This window comes from Colletotrichum karsti (genome assembly GCF_011947395.1).
Source record: "Colletotrichum karsti strain CkLH20 chromosome Unknown Scaffold38, whole genome shotgun sequence".
Taxonomy (NCBI): Eukaryota; Fungi; Ascomycota; class Sordariomycetes; order Glomerellales; family Glomerellaceae; genus Colletotrichum; species Colletotrichum karsti.
Genome location: NW_024065938.1, coordinates 100,825 through 121,054, shown reverse-complemented (window position 1 = coordinate 121,054; position 20,230 = coordinate 100,825). Strand labels below are relative to the sequence as shown.

At 53.5% G+C, this 20,230-nt stretch overlaps 4 protein-coding genes across 4 annotated transcripts; 1 reads left to right on the top strand and 3 right to left on the bottom strand.

The window, feature by feature from the left end:
- Positions 1–488: 488 nt before the first annotated feature.
- Positions 489–6,236, top strand: CkaCkLH20_10126 (alpha/beta-hydrolase; the record flags this gene model as incomplete). Its single annotated transcript, XM_038892840.1, has 6 exons — positions 489–1,751; positions 3,018–3,150; positions 3,200–3,974; positions 4,691–4,794; positions 4,847–6,136; positions 6,190–6,236. The coding sequence occupies 6 exons, from the start codon at positions 489–491 to the stop codon at positions 6,234–6,236; spliced, it is 3,612 nt and encodes a 1,203-aa protein (XP_038741760.1).
- Positions 6,237–6,830: 594 nt separating this feature from the next.
- CkaCkLH20_10125 (uncharacterized protein) lies at positions 6,831–9,083 on the bottom strand (the record flags this gene model as incomplete). Its single annotated transcript, XM_038892839.1, has 1 exon — positions 6,831–9,083. One exon carries the CDS (start codon positions 9,081–9,083, stop codon positions 6,831–6,833), a length of 2,253 nt encoding a protein of 750 aa, XP_038741759.1.
- A 4,631-nt stretch (positions 9,084–13,714) lies between these two features.
- On the bottom strand, positions 13,715–14,667 carry CkaCkLH20_10124 (uncharacterized protein; the record flags this gene model as incomplete). Its single annotated transcript, XM_038892838.1, has 2 exons — positions 13,715–14,085; positions 14,184–14,667. 2 exons carry the CDS (start codon positions 14,665–14,667, stop codon positions 13,715–13,717), a joined length of 855 nt encoding a protein of 284 aa, XP_038741758.1.
- A 1,761-nt stretch (positions 14,668–16,428) lies between these two features.
- CkaCkLH20_10123 (putative helicase associated domain-containing protein) lies at positions 16,429–20,016 on the bottom strand (the record flags this gene model as incomplete). The annotated part of the gene is made up of 1 exon (XM_038892837.1): positions 16,429–20,016. One exon carries the CDS (start codon positions 20,014–20,016, stop codon positions 16,429–16,431), a length of 3,588 nt encoding a protein of 1,195 aa, XP_038741757.1.
- Positions 20,017–20,230: the final 214 nt, after the last annotated feature.

Genomic DNA, 20,230 nt, shown 5'->3' with positions numbered 1-20,230 from the left:
ATTGATGTTATGTTAAGAGTTGGAAAATCTGCCGTACAAATTGAGAGCTACAAACGCACACTTCAATGCCTTCTTGCTGCCTTGTCGACGAATGTTGTCATAGGTACCCGTGTGGTTTGGTGTAAATTTTCTGCACCCAAGTTCCCACCGAATCTTCCGTCTTGTTTCTAAGTTCTGGCTGAGGAGTCACCATTATGGATCGCATCTTACCAGAGATACATCAGGATTCACAACTATAGGCGCCGAGGCATAGCGAAAGCTTATCAGGGCAGAGTTTCATTCTTTCAGAGTATTTAATGTTAACTGCGTGCCCGTAGAGTATGCCGAGATATTGGATAGAGGAAAACATAAGGGTGGCTGCATTGTATTGCACAGCGAATTGCAACTGTATCGAGGCATAGCAATTTTTCAACGAAGAAGCACAAGCGTTATTTCAGCCAACCCATTTACATACGAAAATACCCCCGATTTCCAAATATCTCACTACGATGACCGACATACTTGATCCGGTACATCCGGCGATCTCCAAGATGCAGACTTTGAACGTCAAGACTGGAATGCTATCGTTACCCGTCGAACTGGTTATAACCATACTCGAATACCTTCTCGGGCCTCCGGGAGAGTTCGAGGCCCACCGCGACGACTCGTTAGACTATTATCGACGCCGCGTCTATGAAGCAAAGCTACAAATCAATACACCGTGGCAATCCATAGCATCCCTCGCAGCAACATGCAAACGTATGTACGCCTTGGTCACACCACACCTCTACAAGGAGAACGTAAAAAGGGACCGCTCCTCCGCGCTCCTCCTGAGCGCCAAGAGAGGCAGCATCCGCGGCGTGCTCAAGTCGATCATCTACGGCGCCGACGTCAACACGGACGACCACACCGGCCTCCACAGCTGCAGACATCACTGCCGGACTGACCAGTTCGGCAGGCGGAGCTTCCATACCCCGCTGACGGCCCTGCACTGGGCCGCATATCATGGGCACGAGGACGCCGTCGAGATGCTACTGCTGAACGGAGCTGACGCCGACAGGAGAGGCACCATCGGGAGAGACTACGACGGTATAAACAGCGTTGAGGATTCCGAGCGCATCTGCTACAGTCAACGCGCCATGTTTGAGTACTCCAACACGGAGGTCATCAGCACACGGAGGACGCAGTGGACATGGAGTCTCGTAGGCGCCGCAGGAGTTCAAGGCGTCCCCAACATGGGCGCGAACCCGCTGTTCTTCGCCTTGAAAGCAGGTACGTACCGCGACTGGTCCAACGAGTACCTGGTGTCTTCCATCGAGCTCAGGAGGGCCTACGGATGTCGAGAAGAGACCAGCGGAATGATCCGGCGGGACGAGTCGGGCACACGCAGGCGGATGGCCAGGATGCTGATCTACGCCGGCGCCTCGCTCATTACCCGACTGGAGGGGGGCATACACGCGCTGCACCAGGCGTGCATCTACGGCGACGCGGAGGTGGTGGAGTTCCTACTCCGCGAGACACCGACGAATCCCAATGTCAGGGATGCTCGCGGCAACACAGCCTTACATATACTGGCGGACAGTCAGGGACAACTAGTGATGCAGCAGCAAACGTCCTCTCGGCTGGGACACGCCGTGAGGCTGGATGAGGAGTCCCTCACGGCCGTTATAGTGCTCATCGTTGAGGCCGGAGGGGACATCAACGCTGTCAGTGGAATTTGGGGGCATACACCTCTGGATATGGTGCCCAAATTTGACGATGACGACTTGCTTGTACGGTGCTTTCGAAATAAAGGCGCACTGAGTGGATTTGAAATTCGGCGGGAGACAATACGGATGCGCCGTGCTCGAATCTCACTAAGCTCGCATGCATAAATGTCACCAAAGATGAGGTTAGTTGAGGCAAATGACACAACTTGGATCAATGTTGCTGAACTAACGTTTCACTAGTCCCTCACACCGATTACCTGATGATGTTGTCGTTCGATGGAGTTGTTGTGCAAATGAGGGCTTTTCAATAGTAATTGATGTAGCGTAACTCAGATAGTCCAGTGAATACTTGCCTTGGGCCTCAAGGTTTCCTTCAACGCGGCCACGGTCATCAGCAACAGAAATTCGCCGTACAATATTTTACAGCAACCCTTGTTTTTTCTTTTTTAATTCTTTTGAAATCTCAGTATACTGAGGAACAAAACGTACTTTATTTAACGTTCTGAAAACATTTCTATGTAGGCTTCTAAGATGCCAAAGCTCTACAGCGAATGTTTATCCTCTCAAAATAATGTTGCCACAATCATCAGCATCATCAACACCGACTCCGCCAGTCGATCGTTGAGTTCACAGGCCGAAATGAACTTTTGGTTTCTCGATGAACATGAATCTTTGCCAAGAGTGGGATATGTGATTAACTGAGTAATGACTGTATGCGGTTAGTATCACCTATGAGAGGGTATCTCTTGTTCTCTTACCTTCCTAAGATTAGTGATCTAAACTGCCGGAAGGCACGTGCCCGGCTCTTTGAAGCAGTGTCTAACCGCTTTTCCAGGACGCACTGCCGAGATACATAGTCAATAGCTGATAAATTCTCAGTTCACAAATCAGAAATATCATTTTCAAGCCGAGCTGTGGGTGCACCTCTGCCACGACAGGAGCAGCTCAACTTCAGGGTAAGCTAGCGGTGTAAGACCTTGTGCCTTGGGCCATGCCGCCATGATACAATTTGTCAACTCACATTGGATCGTGAGCCAAGTTGAATAGTTGTGTTTTGCAGTGGCGTACACGATTCAAAGGTGCGTAATTCCGTGGAAATAAACATGGACATGATCATGATTTCAAATGTAAGCATCTTTGTTTACCTGATGCTTTGAAATCTACTCATAGGTATCGTAATTATTGAAATGCGACAGCGCAATGTCTTCGAAGAAAGATTTAAAAATGAATGCTCATCCCGTTCCATGTCCACTTTGCTACTCACCAATTCATCACGAACTCGACCCCAGGCCACTAACGCAACTGCACAACACCAATCCAACCACAAAGCACAACATCAGTATCATGTCTACCCACAGAGCTCTTGCCATTCATACAGTGGGGCAGCCTCCCGCGTTTATTGATCGGCCAACTCCAACCCCTAAAGAAGACGAGATCCTATTGAAAGTATCGATCGTTGGATGTAGGTATGGACGATCTCTTTGGCGCCAAATATGCTAATTCATTCCTAGTGAATCCTCACGATGCTTCCGCCAAACGCATCGGAACCTTCATCATGCACAACTTGCCTTCGCCTCTCGGAGTGGATCTCGTCGGAGAAGTCGTTGATTTTGGCCGCAACGTCACCAAGTACAAGGTCGGCGATCGGGTGTTCGCCTTCGGAAACCCATTATCTGCGGACGCTACCGGCACTCAGGAATACTGCGTGGTGCCGGCTTGGCAATCGGCTCCACTGCCGAAAGGCGTCAGCGCGGACGAAGCCGCGACTTTCCCGCTGAATGCCATGACCATGGTGTTTGCGTTGTTCCACGAAACTGGACTGGGCTTGCACAGTCCCTTTGGCCCTCGCCGGCAGGACTGCGACTACAGCGCAGAGTCGATTCTGATTATCGGTGGCGGCTCCGCTACGGGCAAATTTGGTGTGCAGCTGGCCCGACTGGCCAAATTTGGGAACATCATCGTGGTGGCATCGAAGGCGAGGGAGTCCGAACTCAAGGACCTCGGGGCCACGACTGTCATTGAACGCACTCTGGAAGAATCTGAGATCGAAAGCCAGATCAGGGGAGTAGTCGGTGATGATCTGATATACGCCGTGGACTGCGTTGGGCGTGGTCCGGGAGGACAGACGTTGGGCGCCAGGGCTCTTTCTAACCACAAGAAGGGCGTTCTCGCAGCGCTGGTCAAGTTGGGCACCGTCGATGACTCGCGAATTGGGCAAAAGACCGCCGGCTATGTTCGAAACCAGGTTTTGTGCCATACAACGATGTACCCGGATATTACGAAGGAGTTTTGGTCCGTGTTGCCCAGTCTGATAGAGGATGGTCAACTAAAGCCAACTGGATTTCAAGTCGTGGATGGACTAGACGTTGAGAAGATGGACGCTTTGCTTGATAACTGGAGCGGTGGCTTGGGCCAAACCAAACCTCACATACATCTTGGAAGCACTTTCGATGCAAACTGAGCACCGGGTAGATCGGTTAGCAATCCAACCTCGCTTTGAGGAAACTAGTTAGAAACACGAATTGGCCTTACTCAGAACTTCAGTTAAGATCGATCAGTGATGTCTGCTAGTTTTCTTTGGTTGCTTAACACAGCCAGGACCCCATAGTTATCAGCAACCGGAATAGGCGGTGTTGAAGGATCTCCGGCCTTGGGGACAAAGAGTCAATTTTTATGGCGCCCTCCGTCAGCAGACGGAGAGACTATCGGTACTCGCGGGTCCAACCTCGTGACGTCAGCGCGCAGTGATGCATACAATTCGTATAAGTTCTGACCTCTGCCGGGAATCTCAAAAACCAGATTGTCAACAATCGTTTTGGATAATATTTCGCAATGGAAGATCTGAAGAGACGATTTCCTGATCTGGAGTTTTTCCCACTTCGAAAGCCCGAGGACTTCGCACCGGCGCGACATACATTGCCATTGGGACATCGCAAAACTCCTCCACAGCGTCCTTTTTCAGTCGACACTATCTTTGACCGTGACGTGCAAGTCCAACTTAGGGACGGTACCAAGATCTACACCGACGTTTTCCGGCCTGCGACCTCCGAACATGGATCATCCGTACCTGGGATCATTGCGTGGAGTCCCTATGGAAAGGCAAATCGTACGCTACAATCTTGTCTCCTGTCTATAATGTTTCCTAACCCCCCAGCTAGCACTTCAAACCTACGAGCACATGGGACCTTTTGCCTGCGGCCTTCAGCCTGGCGACACGTCGGGGTATAACAAGTTTGAAGGCCCAGATCCAGCGGATTGGTGCGGAAGGGGTTACGCAATCATCAACCCGGATGCCCGAGGAGCAGGGTTTTCCGAGGGGAATATTGCACTCTGGGGAGAGCAAGAGGCCCATGACTTTCACGATCTCATCGACTGGGTCTCGAAGCAGCCATGGTGCAACGGCAACGTAGCCACCGCAGGCAACTCGTGGCTTGCTATTTCCCAGATCAACGTTGCCGCACGCAATCCCCACCCCGCTCTGAAGGCCATCGCGCCGTGGGAGGCTGCGACTGACGGCTATAAAGATTTTATGGCCCGCGGAGGCATCCCGAGAGGCGGCTTCATGCCAATGTTGTACCAGACTATGACGGGCATGCATGGTGCAGAGGATGGGAGTGCAATGGCGAAGAAACGACCACTCCTCGACGAATATTGGGCAACAAAGGTCATACCTGTCGACAAGATCAAAGTTCCGATGTATCTGACTGCATCTTACTCGACTCTGCTTCACTCAAGAGGATCTTTCGAAACGTTCGAGAAGTCTGTATTATCCGAAAGATGGCTTAGGGTTCATCATACTCAGGAGTGGTATGACCTTTATCAAAGAGCGCACGTGGATGAGTTGCAGGCTTTCTTCGATAAGTACTGCAAGGGAATGAACACCGGCTGGGAGGAAACCCCAAGGCTCAGGCTATCACTATTAGCCTTTGATCGAAGCATTGCGAAGACGATTATTGAGAAAGAAGCGCCTTCTTTTCCTCTTCCAGCAACAGAGTACCGCAAATTCTTTCTGGACAGCACCAGCAATACCTTGACGGCGCAGCCACCTGCTGTGTCGGCCAAATGTTCCTACGAGTCTCATCACCTTACGGACAGCGCCAACTTTTCTTTCTACTTCGATGACTACACGGAGCTGGCAGGATATCCATATGTCAAGTTGTTCATTTCATGCGACGATCACGATGACATGGATATTCATATTCAGATCCGAAAGATCGGGATCGACGGGACGCTGTTGACCAGCTTGAACTATCCCGTGCCTGTACCTGGGGAACAAGTCGACGACACAAACGTCGCCAAGTTTCTTGGGTGTGATGGCATGCTCCGGGCCAGTCATCGTGTCTCTCGGATCAAATCTGGCCATGATTACCCAGTCTATGGACACGATAAAGCAGAGAAAGTTGATGCGGGCTCCATCATTGAGCTGGACATACCATTATGGCCCATTGGTATGGTTTTTGAACGCGGGGAGGGTATGATGTTGAGAGTCGCTGGCCATGAGTTGAGATTGCCGGAGTTAAAGGTCTTGGAGAGAAGCTCGCCAACTGACGAGAACGTTGGCAAACATTGGATCCATACAGGTGGTGGGTTTTCTGGCTACTTATCGGCGCCAGTGGTGAAAAGCTGGTCTTAGTGATCAACAGAATTCGTTATGAATTTTCGTTCATTACGATATAACTATTTTCCCTTGCCCTCAGAAAGTCGTCCCTCGATCGAGGACATCCAACCAGCAAACTTTTGTGGGATAATTGAATGCCAAACCGCCTACTGGCGGTCTATACTGAGGCATAGATTCACATCGCTAGATACATTTAGAAGCTGGAGGAGAAGTTCGCGGGCCCATCGCGTGGATAACCGTCGTGTTTCATTATTAAGACAGATCAGTTGGAGATCGCGTGGAATCCGCCCTCCCAAAAGTCTTCTTGCTTGAACCACTACACCCGTACAACAAGATCTTACTGAGTCAATAGACTGCTTTGGGAAGTTTAACACGTTTCTGAGTGGTAACACTGTGCGACTTGGATAGCGACACGTCTTGAGGAAGCCAATGTACTTGAATAAGAAGCTTATATATGTGCTGAACTCCTTTTAGCAACTAAGACTCTATCGACTCCTTTCACAGACCATCAGCTGAAGAAATCTTCAAACCCGTCCAAGCAACGTATCATTATCTGAGGGCTGCTCGAGCAAGCTTCTTTGCCTCAGGCTGGCTGTGCGAGATGCCACCTCCACAGAAGAAGCACCTGAAGTCCCGCCTCGTAGCAGCTTGACCTTAACCTTCTTGGAAACCGCCTCCATCTCAGACGTGGTCATTAGACGCCCATCTGCTGCATCTGAAATGCCGGTCAAGTCCCCCTGTTCTATCCTCGCACCCTCCGACGTGACGAACAATTCCTTGTAAAACAACAGTGGCAGAGAGTGGCTTTTCCAGACGACCTCGTCCTTCCTATGCCTCAAGCCTCTCAGAATAACCCAGCCAAATGAGATGATATCGATGACGAGGAGCACCGCAGGCAGGATCAGCCAAGGCCATTGGATCTGAATGTACGTAAGATCCATCAGAGCCCTGCCATACACCCGGGACTCGGTGCCCTCTTGCCTGGCCAAGCCGGACCTGAACTGATTCGTCATCGACTCGGCGAAGTCTGAAAACCTTGTGGTTAGTGACTCGACTGTTGCGTTATTCTGCTCCCACAGCAGCCCTAGCCACCACTTGCTCCTGCAGTCGACGGCGTCCCCTTGGCGGCGATCCCAACTACAGCTGCCCGAGAAGATCTCGTTCTGGTAAAGCTGACTGAACATCCTGTATATGAAGCCACTCATACGGAATGTGCAGGAACCTGGGACCATTTGTGGGAGGTAGTCTGGCCCATTTGAAGGAGACAGAATTCTGACTTTGGTATCGGTTATGCTGCTGTTCTGATTCTCCTTGATGATGTCGAACACGGAGCCATTGACGCGACAGGGCGATTGAACAGCAGTGATATTCCAGACAACTTGAGGGAGGGGGCTGGCAGCCGACGAGAACGTGTATGGGTCTGACTCGGGGTAGTCAATTCCGTCCGGATACATAGGCATCGTTTCGACCACCGTCTCAGTCAACTTGCCGTTGGTGATAGCAGCGGAATATGACTTCAGACACGGCACGAGAGAGCACGACACGGCAGAATATGCTGTGGGATCTGCATATTTGAGGTTCTTCGGGTCCGTATCGTCTGGGACTCCTCTCGTTAAGATAGTGATGTTGGCGAAGGCCCAAATGATCTGTGAAATCTTTTGGTCGTCGATGATACCCTCGGCCCAAGACAGGTCGTCGTCGTTTTTGATCTGCATGGCATCCGGATTGATGATACTAACGGCCATGCCGTTGGGTAATCCGACATGAGTGTCGTTCACAGCGGTGACAAGAGAGCTGAGGTCGCTGCAATAGCTGCAAACTCCGATGGAAGCATGCGTGACGTCTCCTGCTGATGACGGTACCTCCACGGCCGAGTGTTGGGCCGAGAATGTGCAGTTTCCGGTGGAGCACTCCGCGGCGATGCTTGTGTCGTTGCTACCAGGGTTGAAGAGCGCCGAGTAGACGAGGCCACGGACGTGAGGGCGGAAGTTCCATTCCGCCATGACGCCGCTCATGGAAGAGCGGTACCACAAGTCGCCTCCGTCGACCATATAGGACACGGGCAAGGAGGCTCTCCTCTCGGGCAGCTGGTCTGTCCGCGTGATGACATTGATCGATTGCTGGATGAACGGCCCAGCGGCAAAGGACAAGATAATGACGATCAATGCCAACAAGGATGATACGCTGTGAGTAGCCACCACTCTGCAAAGCTTCAGCGCACCCCATATGCCACGGCTCGCATCGTCAAAGTCGCTGAAATGGCTGAGGGGTCGAGCCGGTGATGACTTGGACCAGAACCAAACCCACTTGAACTGCGAAATGACCTCCGTCGCGATGCCTAACAACAAGGCCCTGTATATGGTTGAGAGTATAGCGATGAGCGAGTTGATGTTGATCGGGAATGACCAGTCGCTGGTCGGTCTGCCATCTGCGCGGATGAGAATCCCCAGCATGGCCGCCATGAGTCCAATTGCCAGAGCCAGAGACGCCAGTTCCAACGACCAGTACCTCATTACCGGCGGGCGTTTGGGGGCCGCTTCTTTCTCTGACGGCTTGTCGGATCCGCGTATGTTCGTGTAGCCAATATTGCTCGTTGTTTTCAGCGACGGCGAACGGGGATTCGCATCGTCGGGAACGTCGGTGGGACTAGGCCGGTTGAGTGGTTTTCGCCTGATGGCTGCCACCGAAGCAATACCCGGGGTGGGAGCCGGAATTGATGCCAGCGACACATCGTCCGAGTTGCGGCTCTGGCTTCGATGCGGAGCGTCATGGGCCATCGTTAAACGTAGAAGAAGGAATTGGTTTGGACTACTATCATTAGCAAAATGAAGAGGTTAAGACCTAGTTAAAATGAGAAAAGACTCAACAATAAGCATAATCTGTGATGTGTCTGACCAGGGGCCTTCAACCCGTCCCACTATGTGCTACCGAGAAACTGGCCTGCTTGTCCAATCCGTGGGATCAGGCAGCATCGTTTGCGATACGCTGACGTCCGATAGGTAGGTACGAGCGATGAGTCTGCCCTATGAAGCCTGTACTGGAGCAGATCTGCGTCGATCTCAAGCGGGTTAGAGAAGCTGAGGCACAAGTAAGACTGAGGTTGCATTGATGCAAGACACAAACGGCAAAAGAATGGAGCGCTGCATTCTCATAGGGCATCAACTCAACCTGCATCTTCCAGCTCCTAGCCAGGGAAAATGGCTGTGCCACAGCAGATCCGCCGAGTTTAATGCATCTCCGTGGCCGCCTCGTTGACTCCTTTGCAGCGACACAGGCACTGAAAAGTGTGTGTTAATAATCCGGGGTAACAAACAAAGCTTCGATTGCTTCTTCTTGGCCGAGTCTTCAAGTTTGGTGACAAGGTTCGCAAGACCGTTTGTTAAGTGATCAGCTAAGAAGTGATCTGCTTATCCATCCATCCAATGACGTGAAAATCCTTTACCATCACCAGGGCCTAAATCAAGACAGCGATTGAAGTAGAGTTGACGGCTCGTTATCGGACCTCAATTGAGACACAATACCATTGTTGAATCCCTTCCAGGTTCTCTGGGTCAGAACGACCAGGGTGGAAAATGCCAACGACTCATGGTCATCTGCCAACCTCAAGCCTAGTACATAGCATTCAACCTTAAAAAGCATCCTTCTAGAATGTTTAGGGTCTGTTTAGTGGAGCACATCGTGCCGGAGGACAACGTCTGTCTAGAAGCCTGCGAGAGGCTCGACGAAACCTGATTGTTTGCAGGTTAGCCCTAGAGGCCGAGGCCTTCTGGAAAGGGGTGTTGCAGCAGCCAACGGCACGCAGCCGGAAGGACACTACCAACACGGGCCCAAGTCGTCGACAACGGGAGGCCTCTACTTGCCCGTCTGTACATGCGGGGTTCCTTGGACTCTAGCTTACCTTAGGTAGGTAGGTAGCTTCTGCGTGGCTACCGGGTCATTTGATCTCGGGGAAAAAGAAAAAAAAGAAAAAATAAAGGCCCTTGGAGCACTCGCCGCGTTGCCTACGAACCCTCCTCACCAACCATCTAGAAACTGCTTGTGCCCTTGAAACACGCAGGCTCGTACGTCCGGATAATGGTCCCGCTGGTTGCCGGACAGGGTGACGACGTTTGCCTGTCCCACCCAATTCTTGCCAAGCGTCTACCGCCAGAACTGCCATCATGTTCGTTATGTCCGGAACGTCTTCCTCGGCGGATACCTTGCGATCGCTGAGCAGAGCCTATGTAGAACCTCTGATGTGGCCAGTGGGATGAGGGGTATCTCGGTGGCTTATTCAAAAGTTCTGCCGACTCAAACTATTTGTATCTTCTGAGCTCGGGGCACGGATCTGTAGTGACCTCATTCACAACCTGGCGATTTCGTAGGTTCTTTTCTCTTTTGTCCTCAATTTCTCCCCAGACACTCAGTGATCGAATTTCTTGGCGGCTTAATCGTCAATGGGTGGAGGCTTCATCGACGGTGACGTACTCCACAAACATCATCTAGAGGGTCACCTACAATCTGAATCAAGGCTCTAATCCTAGAATGTGTTGATAACAGTCAAATGAGCGATGTGATGGCGGCGGCGATATGGGGTTGTGAAGCCTCCGCCGATGCTGAAGCAGAACCTCGGGGCCACCTAACGCCTCCGGAGCAGATAACTCATGCGGCCGCGCGGCGCTTCCCTATGTGTGCCTACCTTAGATCAGGATATCTGCGGGACGTTGCCTCTAGATACCTAGGGCAGCCCGAGATGAGGACGGGATGCCAGGGATGGAGGGCGTGCCTCCGATTCTGCAAGCTTTCTCGTCCCTCCGTTAATTCCGGCCGCTGCAAGCCCTTTGATCATCGTCGTGAATTGGTCCGGATTTCTGAGGTGTCACGGTGAGATTTGTCTATCGTGAAGCGGGTTATATAAGCTTTTTTTTTTGGTCCAGGACGTGGACTCCAGACGGAGAAACAGGTTGAGACTTCCGCGAGAACGTGTCTACGGATAGTCCGTCCAGACGCCCTTGATCGGAGTACCACGCCCCTGTAAATTTCACACGCCCCCTGGTGGTCCACCGCCTTTCGGCAACTTGCCCAGCCAAAGTCATCTTTTATTCTATAGCTACACCTACTCGGGCATCAGCGTGGACAAGGTTCCACTGTTATCAGGATTATGTGAAAGACCATGGGGCAGTAACAGTGGGATACATATCGTGCTAACATTTTGAGATGCCAGAGTCGGTGGGTAGAGCCCGGTGACGACATTTTACTGGCATTTAACAACCCCCGAGGTGCAAAGCCCCTCCATACGTGTAACCATCATCAGAAACCCAAGAAAGAGTCCTTGGATTGGCTAGGAATAGTTGCAAAGCCGTCAGCCCATGTCCAAACTCAGTCCAGCAAAGGTGTCGCGTCTTCAGAGAAGGTCATAATGTATGCTTTTATAAAGGCTTCTTCATCCGTCCCAAGTTCTAACGGGGTTGATCTTCAAATTCTCTCTACTTCGCAGTATTTTAAAGCCAATCTACATTATTCTATTCAGCACTCCGAAATTTCTTGAGAAACGAAACCTATCACAGCTTCCGACATGTCGAGTACTGCAGTGCTGTCTTCCATTGCTTCCGCTACGTCCGCTACATCAACACCAACAAGTCTTCCCGGCCCTTCCTTGGAAGCTATCAACACTGTTAGCACTATCGTATTCGGCATCCCGGCTCTGGTTTTCGGTGCTGCAACGCTATGGTTCACCTGCAAGGCGTGGAACAGGCGCAGGCAAGATCCTTCCGATCTGGAGGCGGGGAACCCACAAGTTCGCAACGATATGAGCTTGCCAGACCTCCCCGCAAGACGTATCCCTGAAGACCTCAATGCGGGGTCTGACGAGCGGCCAGCCACGCGGGCCCATCACGCAACCATGGCCTCGTCCGGGCCCCGAACCGACGCCTACCATGACCAAGCCGGCCCATGCCCGTCGATGGCACAGAGAGAACGTTTGTCGGTTTCGGAGAGGCCCGTGAATTCGATGATTCCCGTTGGGGACGGAGAGCCAGGTGATCGGCGTCCACAAACCCGAAGGTGGTCTTCGGTACCAAGCTGTAAGTGCCTGTTCTCTGCTTTGTGCACGGAGTGTTCTCTCGTGGAAGCAACCTGCGCTGGCTCTGAGAACGACACGCCTATGACGGGGCTGGCCTCCTGCTCACAAACCACACCTTTAACAGTAGAAGCTGACTAGATGGATTCTGTAGTCAACAGTCCACGAGCCCACGACGCGAACACGACCGACGCGCCGGGTGGCTCTCAACCCCACAACGATAGTGACACTGGCTGATCTCATCACCTGTGAAAGCCCTGGATCGATAGCAACACCCCTGCCACACAGCACTCGAAGTCCCTGGGGACACCATTTGGGTCTGCAAAACGTTGCTGAATTGAGTCTGCACGGCATCACTGGAGTTTCGAAGGAAGGAGGGAATTCATGCGCGCAGCGTCGGTGTACAATCGAGAAACGGGCTGCTGGTTTTAATATACCCTTGTGTTTTTAGTTGGCGTTCTTGTTGGTTGGTTGTTTTGTGATAGACAGGTTGCATTTAGACAGCATGGTAATGTTTTAATTCAGACGATAAACCGGCCGTTCGGCTGTAGCTCATACCTCACTCAACACAGCCCTGCCTCTAGTACATCGTAGATAGACTGCCTAAACAGACGACCTCAGTCTCGGTATGAATAGGTAGCTAATGGTACCAGAGCTGGGACTTCCAGCGCGGGCGTAAAGCAACACCCGCCCGCCAATATACATCCAAGTCATGAGCTTTAGCCCCCGAAAATTATACCGCATTTGAACAAAAGTGCCAGCACGATGGACGAAGCTCTCGAGTGAGAAAAGAAGTAATGCTGCTGTAGCTCTGAACGGCGAAAAGCTACGGCACCTAGGTGCATGTATTGTACCATACCTTACCTTGAGCAACGATCTTGCATCACAAATCAGATATCCATACGTGCACGTCATGCTAGGTTTCGACTGAAAGTGACCTTGAGTTGAATATCGACTTGGAGATGATTCCCATGCGTATTAGCACCACAGGTACCCAAAGACAGCTCAACATGCAACTCAGAGAGCCCACCATCCGCTCCAGGAATCCTTTCATCTAACTACCTTACTCGGCAGAATCACAATACCTTAGACAACCTCCTATTCTATCATTACCAGATCACCACAGCAGCTCTCTCCAATCACCACACCCTCCGTCTATCCTCCTCTAAAACATCCCAAGTCAAAACATCGAAAATGAGGGTATCTAAACGCAAACCAAAAGAAAGTCCACGCCCAACCCCCTACCCCAAAACAAAAACAACAACCACCACAACAAACCCCCCTCCCAACAACCTCACCCATCCGCCCCTACCACCACCACGTCTGACAGACGCCCCGCCGCTCTTCACATCACTCCTCGAAGGCGGGAAATCGTTCGGCAGAACGAGACTCGGCAGCGTCCGGAACGAAGGCGTCTCGAACACCGTCACGGGCGTAATCGACCGCTCCGGCGTCGGCGAAGCCGGGACCTGCGGGGCCGGAGTCTCGGCGGGCGGCGGCTGGGTGGGTGTTGGCGTCGGCACCACCACCACCGGCGGTATTGTCGTGGTTGAGAGGGAAGACGTTGAAGATGAAGATGGCGAAGAAGATATCTCGGGTGCCAGCAAAAACGGCGGCAACGTCGAGATCCCCGCGCTCGATACCGGCGCGGCTGGATTCGCGGCCGCGGGCGCCGTGGTGAAGGCCGGCGGCGGCGGTGGTGGAGGGATGTTGAAGCCGCACTGGCCCATGATCTCCTTAATATCTGATTCACGCGTCCGTCAGCACCGACATCCCTCACGCAAACAGAACTGTCCCCGAGAACGCATCGAAAACTCACCTTCATTCGCGTCCACAGCCGTGACATTCCCCACGATACAAACCGCGCAAGACCCCATCACCGCGGGTACATCGAACCCCCTCTCCCCACAAACACAATCCCTCTCCGCCGCCGCGGCCGCCGCGACCACCGCAGCCGGCGGTCCCCCTCCTTCGTCCTCGCTGTCGCTGTCGGAATCGCTCTCCGCCTGCCTCCTCCTCCTCCTCCCCATCGCCCTCCTCCTCCGTTGCTTCTCCAAAGACGCTGCCGTCCCCGAGCGAGTAGACGAACTGCCCCATCTCTTCCCGACATCCCCGAACCTCGCCTCCGTCTGCGCCTCGCACCGCTCCGTCAACTGCACGATCGGCGCGCACAGCGCCGCGCACTCGGGCGGGACGTCCTCGGCGTCGAGGTCCTCTGCCGTGACTAGTGTCGGCAGCCGCGTGGAGAGGAGGGCGAGGACGGCGATGTGGTGCAGGGTGGTGGTGGGCGCCGGGCGCGTCATCGTGAGGTGCTGCTGACCATGCGGTGGTCGTTTTTCCCCTTTCAATAACCTCCTCAGAAAGTAGTTCGTCGTTGTAGTGTTGTTTCTTTTCATCCAATGATTAGGCTTTTCGTGCAGAAAATTACCGTGCGTCGTTCGTTGCGTTTGGTGAAATGTTGAGTTTGACATCTGCCATCCAAACTTTCCAGCTTTTGACAATCGCACCCTCCTCAACTTTATTTCATCCCCCTTCAGCAAAAACCTCCAGCTGCGACACCACGCGGGTGGTGGGATTTAACCCGCATTATAACCTCCACCCCTCTCAACCCCCGGAGAAGTCCTTCTTTTCCTAGAGGAAAAAAAACACCCCTTCCGATAAACAAAAGAGCGTCCTAAAACACTGGACACCACACCAAAAGCGCCCACCCTCCCAAAACGCTTGGCGTGTCATGACGACTTCCCTTCCCGATTCCCAACCCACAACCCGAGTCCCGCCCCTAACACTAGGTACTCCAGGATAAACTATACCATATCACTTCCTTCCGAAAACCGAAAAAAAGGAGGATTCATAAATAAGTTGTGACAGACATCTTTTAGAGGTTTAGGTATACAGCACCATGAGACGTCTAATAGCCTGCTTTACTAATACCTCAGAAAGGCCTATTAAAGACCTCCTCACCGGAGAAGAATCACCCCGGAAGACTCCATCCCAGGATCCCCCCCAAGACCCAAAAACACAGAACGGCAGCTCAAACAAGCGGCTCTGCCGATTTAGACTTCGGCCTCACAGCGGGAAAGGCAATCAATCGGGTCGGGTTTGCGCAATGGCCCTCCCTCTCTTCCAAAGGCGTCTAACCTGAGGGGAACTTGATTGATCGTCTACCGGGATGTCGAAACTCTACGGAGGTAGTGGTGGTGAGAGGAGATGACGAGTCAGAGAGCATCCTCCCTTAAACACAAGCTTAAATTCCCGAACGGCTCTGGAATGATCCGCCTCGTGCAGAGGTGAAGTGAGTACGGATGATACTGGTCTCAAGTTGCAAGCCAAACTTCTACTGCTTTCCGGCGTAGAGTGTAATCGACTACGTACTAGGTAGGACCTCAATACAAAAGCCGCCTGTCAAACAACAACGACACTTCTAACATGAGCTTGAACCCCAAAATCCTAAGAAAATCAAACCACAATCGAGGGCAACCCAATTCAGCAGACAGAAAGATAAGAATCTGAGCACCGTCCCCGGCTCCGGACGCAATAAACTCCCGCCGACGTCAACACCAATAAGCCGCATCATATCGAGAGGCAACGACGGCCCGGAGCCAAGCTGCCACACGCCAAGCCGCTCGCTTAATCGATGCTTAAACGCCTATTTCCATCCATCTACCTACCTACCCTACCTATCATCCATTACCCGACCCGACCGTAACCACCCCCCGGCTTCTCCCCCCCTCGAACATCTTGGCTTTCGCCGCAGATTGCGTCGTCGAGTGACGTTGCCGGGCTTCCGTCGTTTTGGGGCGGAAGGGTGACAGATACCCGTCAAAAGTCAAATGGGATTTTGTGTACTGTATGTTTGCATTGGCCGAATGACTCGGCGAGGCTGGGCAAAAGAGATATCACGGTCGCGCACACTGGATGAAAAACAAATCGTTGCGAGACAGCAGAGTTCTCGGAATAGCTACTTCATGCGTTCTTCTTAAGGGGTATATTCTCTGAGCTATATTACACGCACGCGGAAAAGCACCGTCTGAACGAAACGAATTCCAGCCGTCCATCAGCGGCCTCTAACCCCAGGTACCGCCGCCGCCGCCGCCCCGTCCGGCCTTGCGCTGCGCGCTCAGCCTCCAGTCGTCCTCGCCGGCGTACTTGTTGTACAGCGGCTGGATCCTCTCGGCCTTCTTCCGCTTCGACAGGCGGTCCGTCGGCGCGACCTTGAAGAAGGTCGGGGCCGCCTCGACGAGCCACTTGGGCTCGATGCTCGTCGTGCAGTGCATGTACTCCTTGGTCGTGAGCACCAGCGTGTGGTAGATGACCCACTCGGCCTGCTTGCCGAAGAGCGCGGAGCTGGGGTGCAGGTAGACGGGGGTGCCCTCGATGAGCGTCTTGTAGCCCTCCTGCGGGTCCTTGCGCGCGGCGTTGCGGAAGAAGCCCGAGCAGAGGGCCTGGCGGACGATCTGGGTGTTGCGCCCGCACGAGACGACCGGGTGGCGGTAGCGGTCCATGATCTTGACGAGCTGGTCGTGGACGTCTTTGGCGCGCTTCATCGAGCGCGCCTGGATGAAGTTCTCGAAGCACCACGGCGCCGAGTACCCGCTGTGCTTCCACGAGTTATAGACGTTGAGCAGGGTAAGGTGGTCGCCGTGGGGGTCGTGGAACTTTGCCTTCTTCTGGTCCGCCTGCGACTGCTTCTCCTTGGGACGGTAGAACACGTTCGGCAGGTTGAGCATGGCGACGATGATGAGCATCTCGGCCGAGCACTTCATGTCGACCGATATAATGAGGACCTTTGCCAGCGACGGCTCCATCGGGAAGTCTGCCATTTTGCGTCCAAGACGAGTAAGGAGGCCTTCATCGTCGAGGGCGCTCAGGGCGTAGAGTTCCTCGAGGGCTGTGAGCATGGTATTGATCGGCGGGGGGTCCATGAAGTCGAAGTGGAGGAGGTCGTTGATGCCCATGGCCTTGAGCATGAGAATAACGTGGGACAGGTTCTGGCGTTGGATTTCGGGGATGGTCGTCGGCAGCATTTCGGACTGGTACGCGGCTTCCGTGTAAAGACGGAAACACTTTCCTGGTCCCGTGCGACCGGCTCGTCCAGCGCGCTGGTTTGCCTGTGCTTGGGAGATGGGTGTGACCACGAGGGAGTCCATGCCCAGCTTGGGGTCGTATGCATTCTGCTTGACGAAGCCCGGGTCGACGACGAAGTAGATGTTGTCAATGGTGATGGAGGTTTCGGCGATGTTGGTGGCGATGACGACCTTTCGTGCGCCAGGGGGCGCGGGGTCGAAAATGCGACTCTGCATCTCGTTGGGGAGAGCAGAGTACACCGGCAGGATAAGAAGTTCGGGGACCTTGGGTCCCAGTGCTTTCATACGCTCAAACAAAATCTCGCATGATGTGTCGATTTCTTCCTGGCCGGTCAGGAAGAGCAAGATGTCGCCTGGCGGTTCGCTAATGTGAATCTCCAACACAGTGTTGAGCGCAGCATCCAGATAATCGGACTCGGGTTCGCGAGAGTAGAGCACCTCGACCGGGAACGTACGGCCGGGGATTGTAAAAATCGGGCAGCCATCGAAATAGGATGAGAACTTGTCAGCATCCAGCGTAGCCGACGTCGCAATGACCTTCAAGTCCTTGCGACGCTTCATCGTCTGTTTCAACAGCGCGAACAAGACATCGGTGGAAATAGTACGTTCGTGCGCTTCGTCGAGCATGATGACCGAGTACCGCTTAAGATCTGGGTCAACCAGAATCTCACGCTGAAGCATACCATCCGTCATGTACTTGATCTTGGTCGCTGGACTCGTGCGGTCTTCGAAACGAATAGTATAACCAACAGCCTCGCCTAGTGGTGTGCCGACTTCTTCAGCTACACGCTTCGCCACCGACATGGCAGCCACACGGCGGGGCTGTGTGCAGCCGATTACGCCGTCGTTGGCGAAGCCATCTTCAGCAAGATATTGGGTAAGCTGGGTAGTCTTGCCGGAGCCAGTTTCTCCAATGACAACCATCACCTGGTGGTCTCTGACAGCATCCAAGAACTTTCGCCTGAAAGCATACACAGGTAGCGACTCTCTCTGTTCCTTGATGCTCAAGTTAGTTCGTTTGCCGAAAGACTGGTCCTTGGGAGCGACCGCCCGCTTCCATTCGGGTACCGCGTCGGTCTTGTTCTGGTTCATCTGGGACTGCGCATTTCTCAGGTCGCTGGCGAACTTGCGCTTGTCGGGGTCGGCCATGGGATCGTTCCACTGCGCAGAGAGGTCGACAACCTTGGACTCATCTGCCGCCGCAGCCTCTGCCTCTTGCTGTTTCAGTTCCTTTCTTTCCTTGGCCAACGCCGTGCCCGACATGGCCGCACGATTCATCGAGCCATCCGGCGCTTTCACGACACGGATAGGGGAGAGCTCGAGAGACTGCTTCGTCTGACCTGCCAAGAATGGAGGCTCCTCCTCTCGGACCTCGATGTCGACATCCTCCTCCAACTCCAAGCCTCCGTCGCCGTTGAGCGTCGCGTTGTAGTCTTCCTCCAAGTCTGGGTAATCAGAGGCCTTCGCAACACCTGACGCAATCAACTGTCTAATCTCCCAGCGTTCCGGCGACGTCATGCGCTTCTTCTGTCGACGCTGTCCAGCTTGATGTTGTGGTGGCGGCATAACTCCGCCGTCAAACATGTTTCCGTTCCGACCGCCACCCAAAGCCTCCATGTTTGCGCCCGAAGATATCCTGTCTTGAGGGTGAAGGTCCATACCGGTCTCTTGATCCACTTCTTTCATGGACAGACCTATCCTGTTGCCTTCGATGTTGACAACTTTGACCTTGACATCCTGACCTCTCGTCAGAAGGTCGGACGGGTGGTTCACTCGCTGCCCTTCGACTAATCGAGAGATGTGCACCAGACCGTCCACCTTCCCGCGCACGCCGTGGATGTTGACGAATGCGCCAAAGTCCTTGATCCCAGTGACATGACCGCTGTAGACCTTGTGAAGCTGAGGCGCATCGTCGACCTCGGGTTCCGGCGCCCTCCTGAAGCGGCTGTCGTCCTCGTCATCGTAGTTCCGCCGTCCCCTGCGCTGCTTCAACGACGGTCCGTTCTCGTAGTCATCGGCAGATCTCGACCGCGATCGGTACTTATCCCGCCGTCTGTGATCCCTCGACCTCGACCTGTCCCTCCGTTTCCTCCTGGACTCGCGATTGTCGTCTGGGCTGCGACTCCGCTTGCGCGAGGCCGACTTCTCTCCCCTCGCCTTGCCTTCCAACCCCTCCAGCAACGCCAGCGTGTCGTCGATCGCGTCGCCGTCGCCGATGCTGTCGTATGCGACCGGTTTGTCGGGTACGGAAAGACCCTTGAAGATGTGCTCCTTCTCCTCTGCGCTGCGGTGGTGATGATCTTCGTTGGTGCCGTTCGCCTTCGCCTTCCCCTTGAGCTTCGGGTGCATGGTCAGAACGAGACGGTCGACACTCTCGACGAGACTCGGGGGGAAGTCTGCTCCTATGGCGGAGAGTTTTTGCTTGAATGCATCGTAGTCTTCGGCGTCGACTCGCTGGGCGATGATGAATTCGGCGAGGGTCTTGTCGGAGACGCCCAGATGGTTCTGCAATTCAGAAGTCACCTTGGACACGAGCGACAGAAGCTCGAGATTCAAGAGATCGTCCATGATCGCGGTTGGAGTTTTTGTGGTTGTCGGGACCTCGATGTCGATGGTCGCTGAGGTCTCAAAAAATGTAAAGGCAGGCAAGCAGGACACTGCGCCGATATGACCTACCGGGCTGCGGATGTCACGTCGGAGAAAGTGACTTCCGTTCCGTGCGGCATGTTTCGCCCCCCATAACCTGGAAGGTCCATCCAGTACTGCGTCCCGTATCACACAG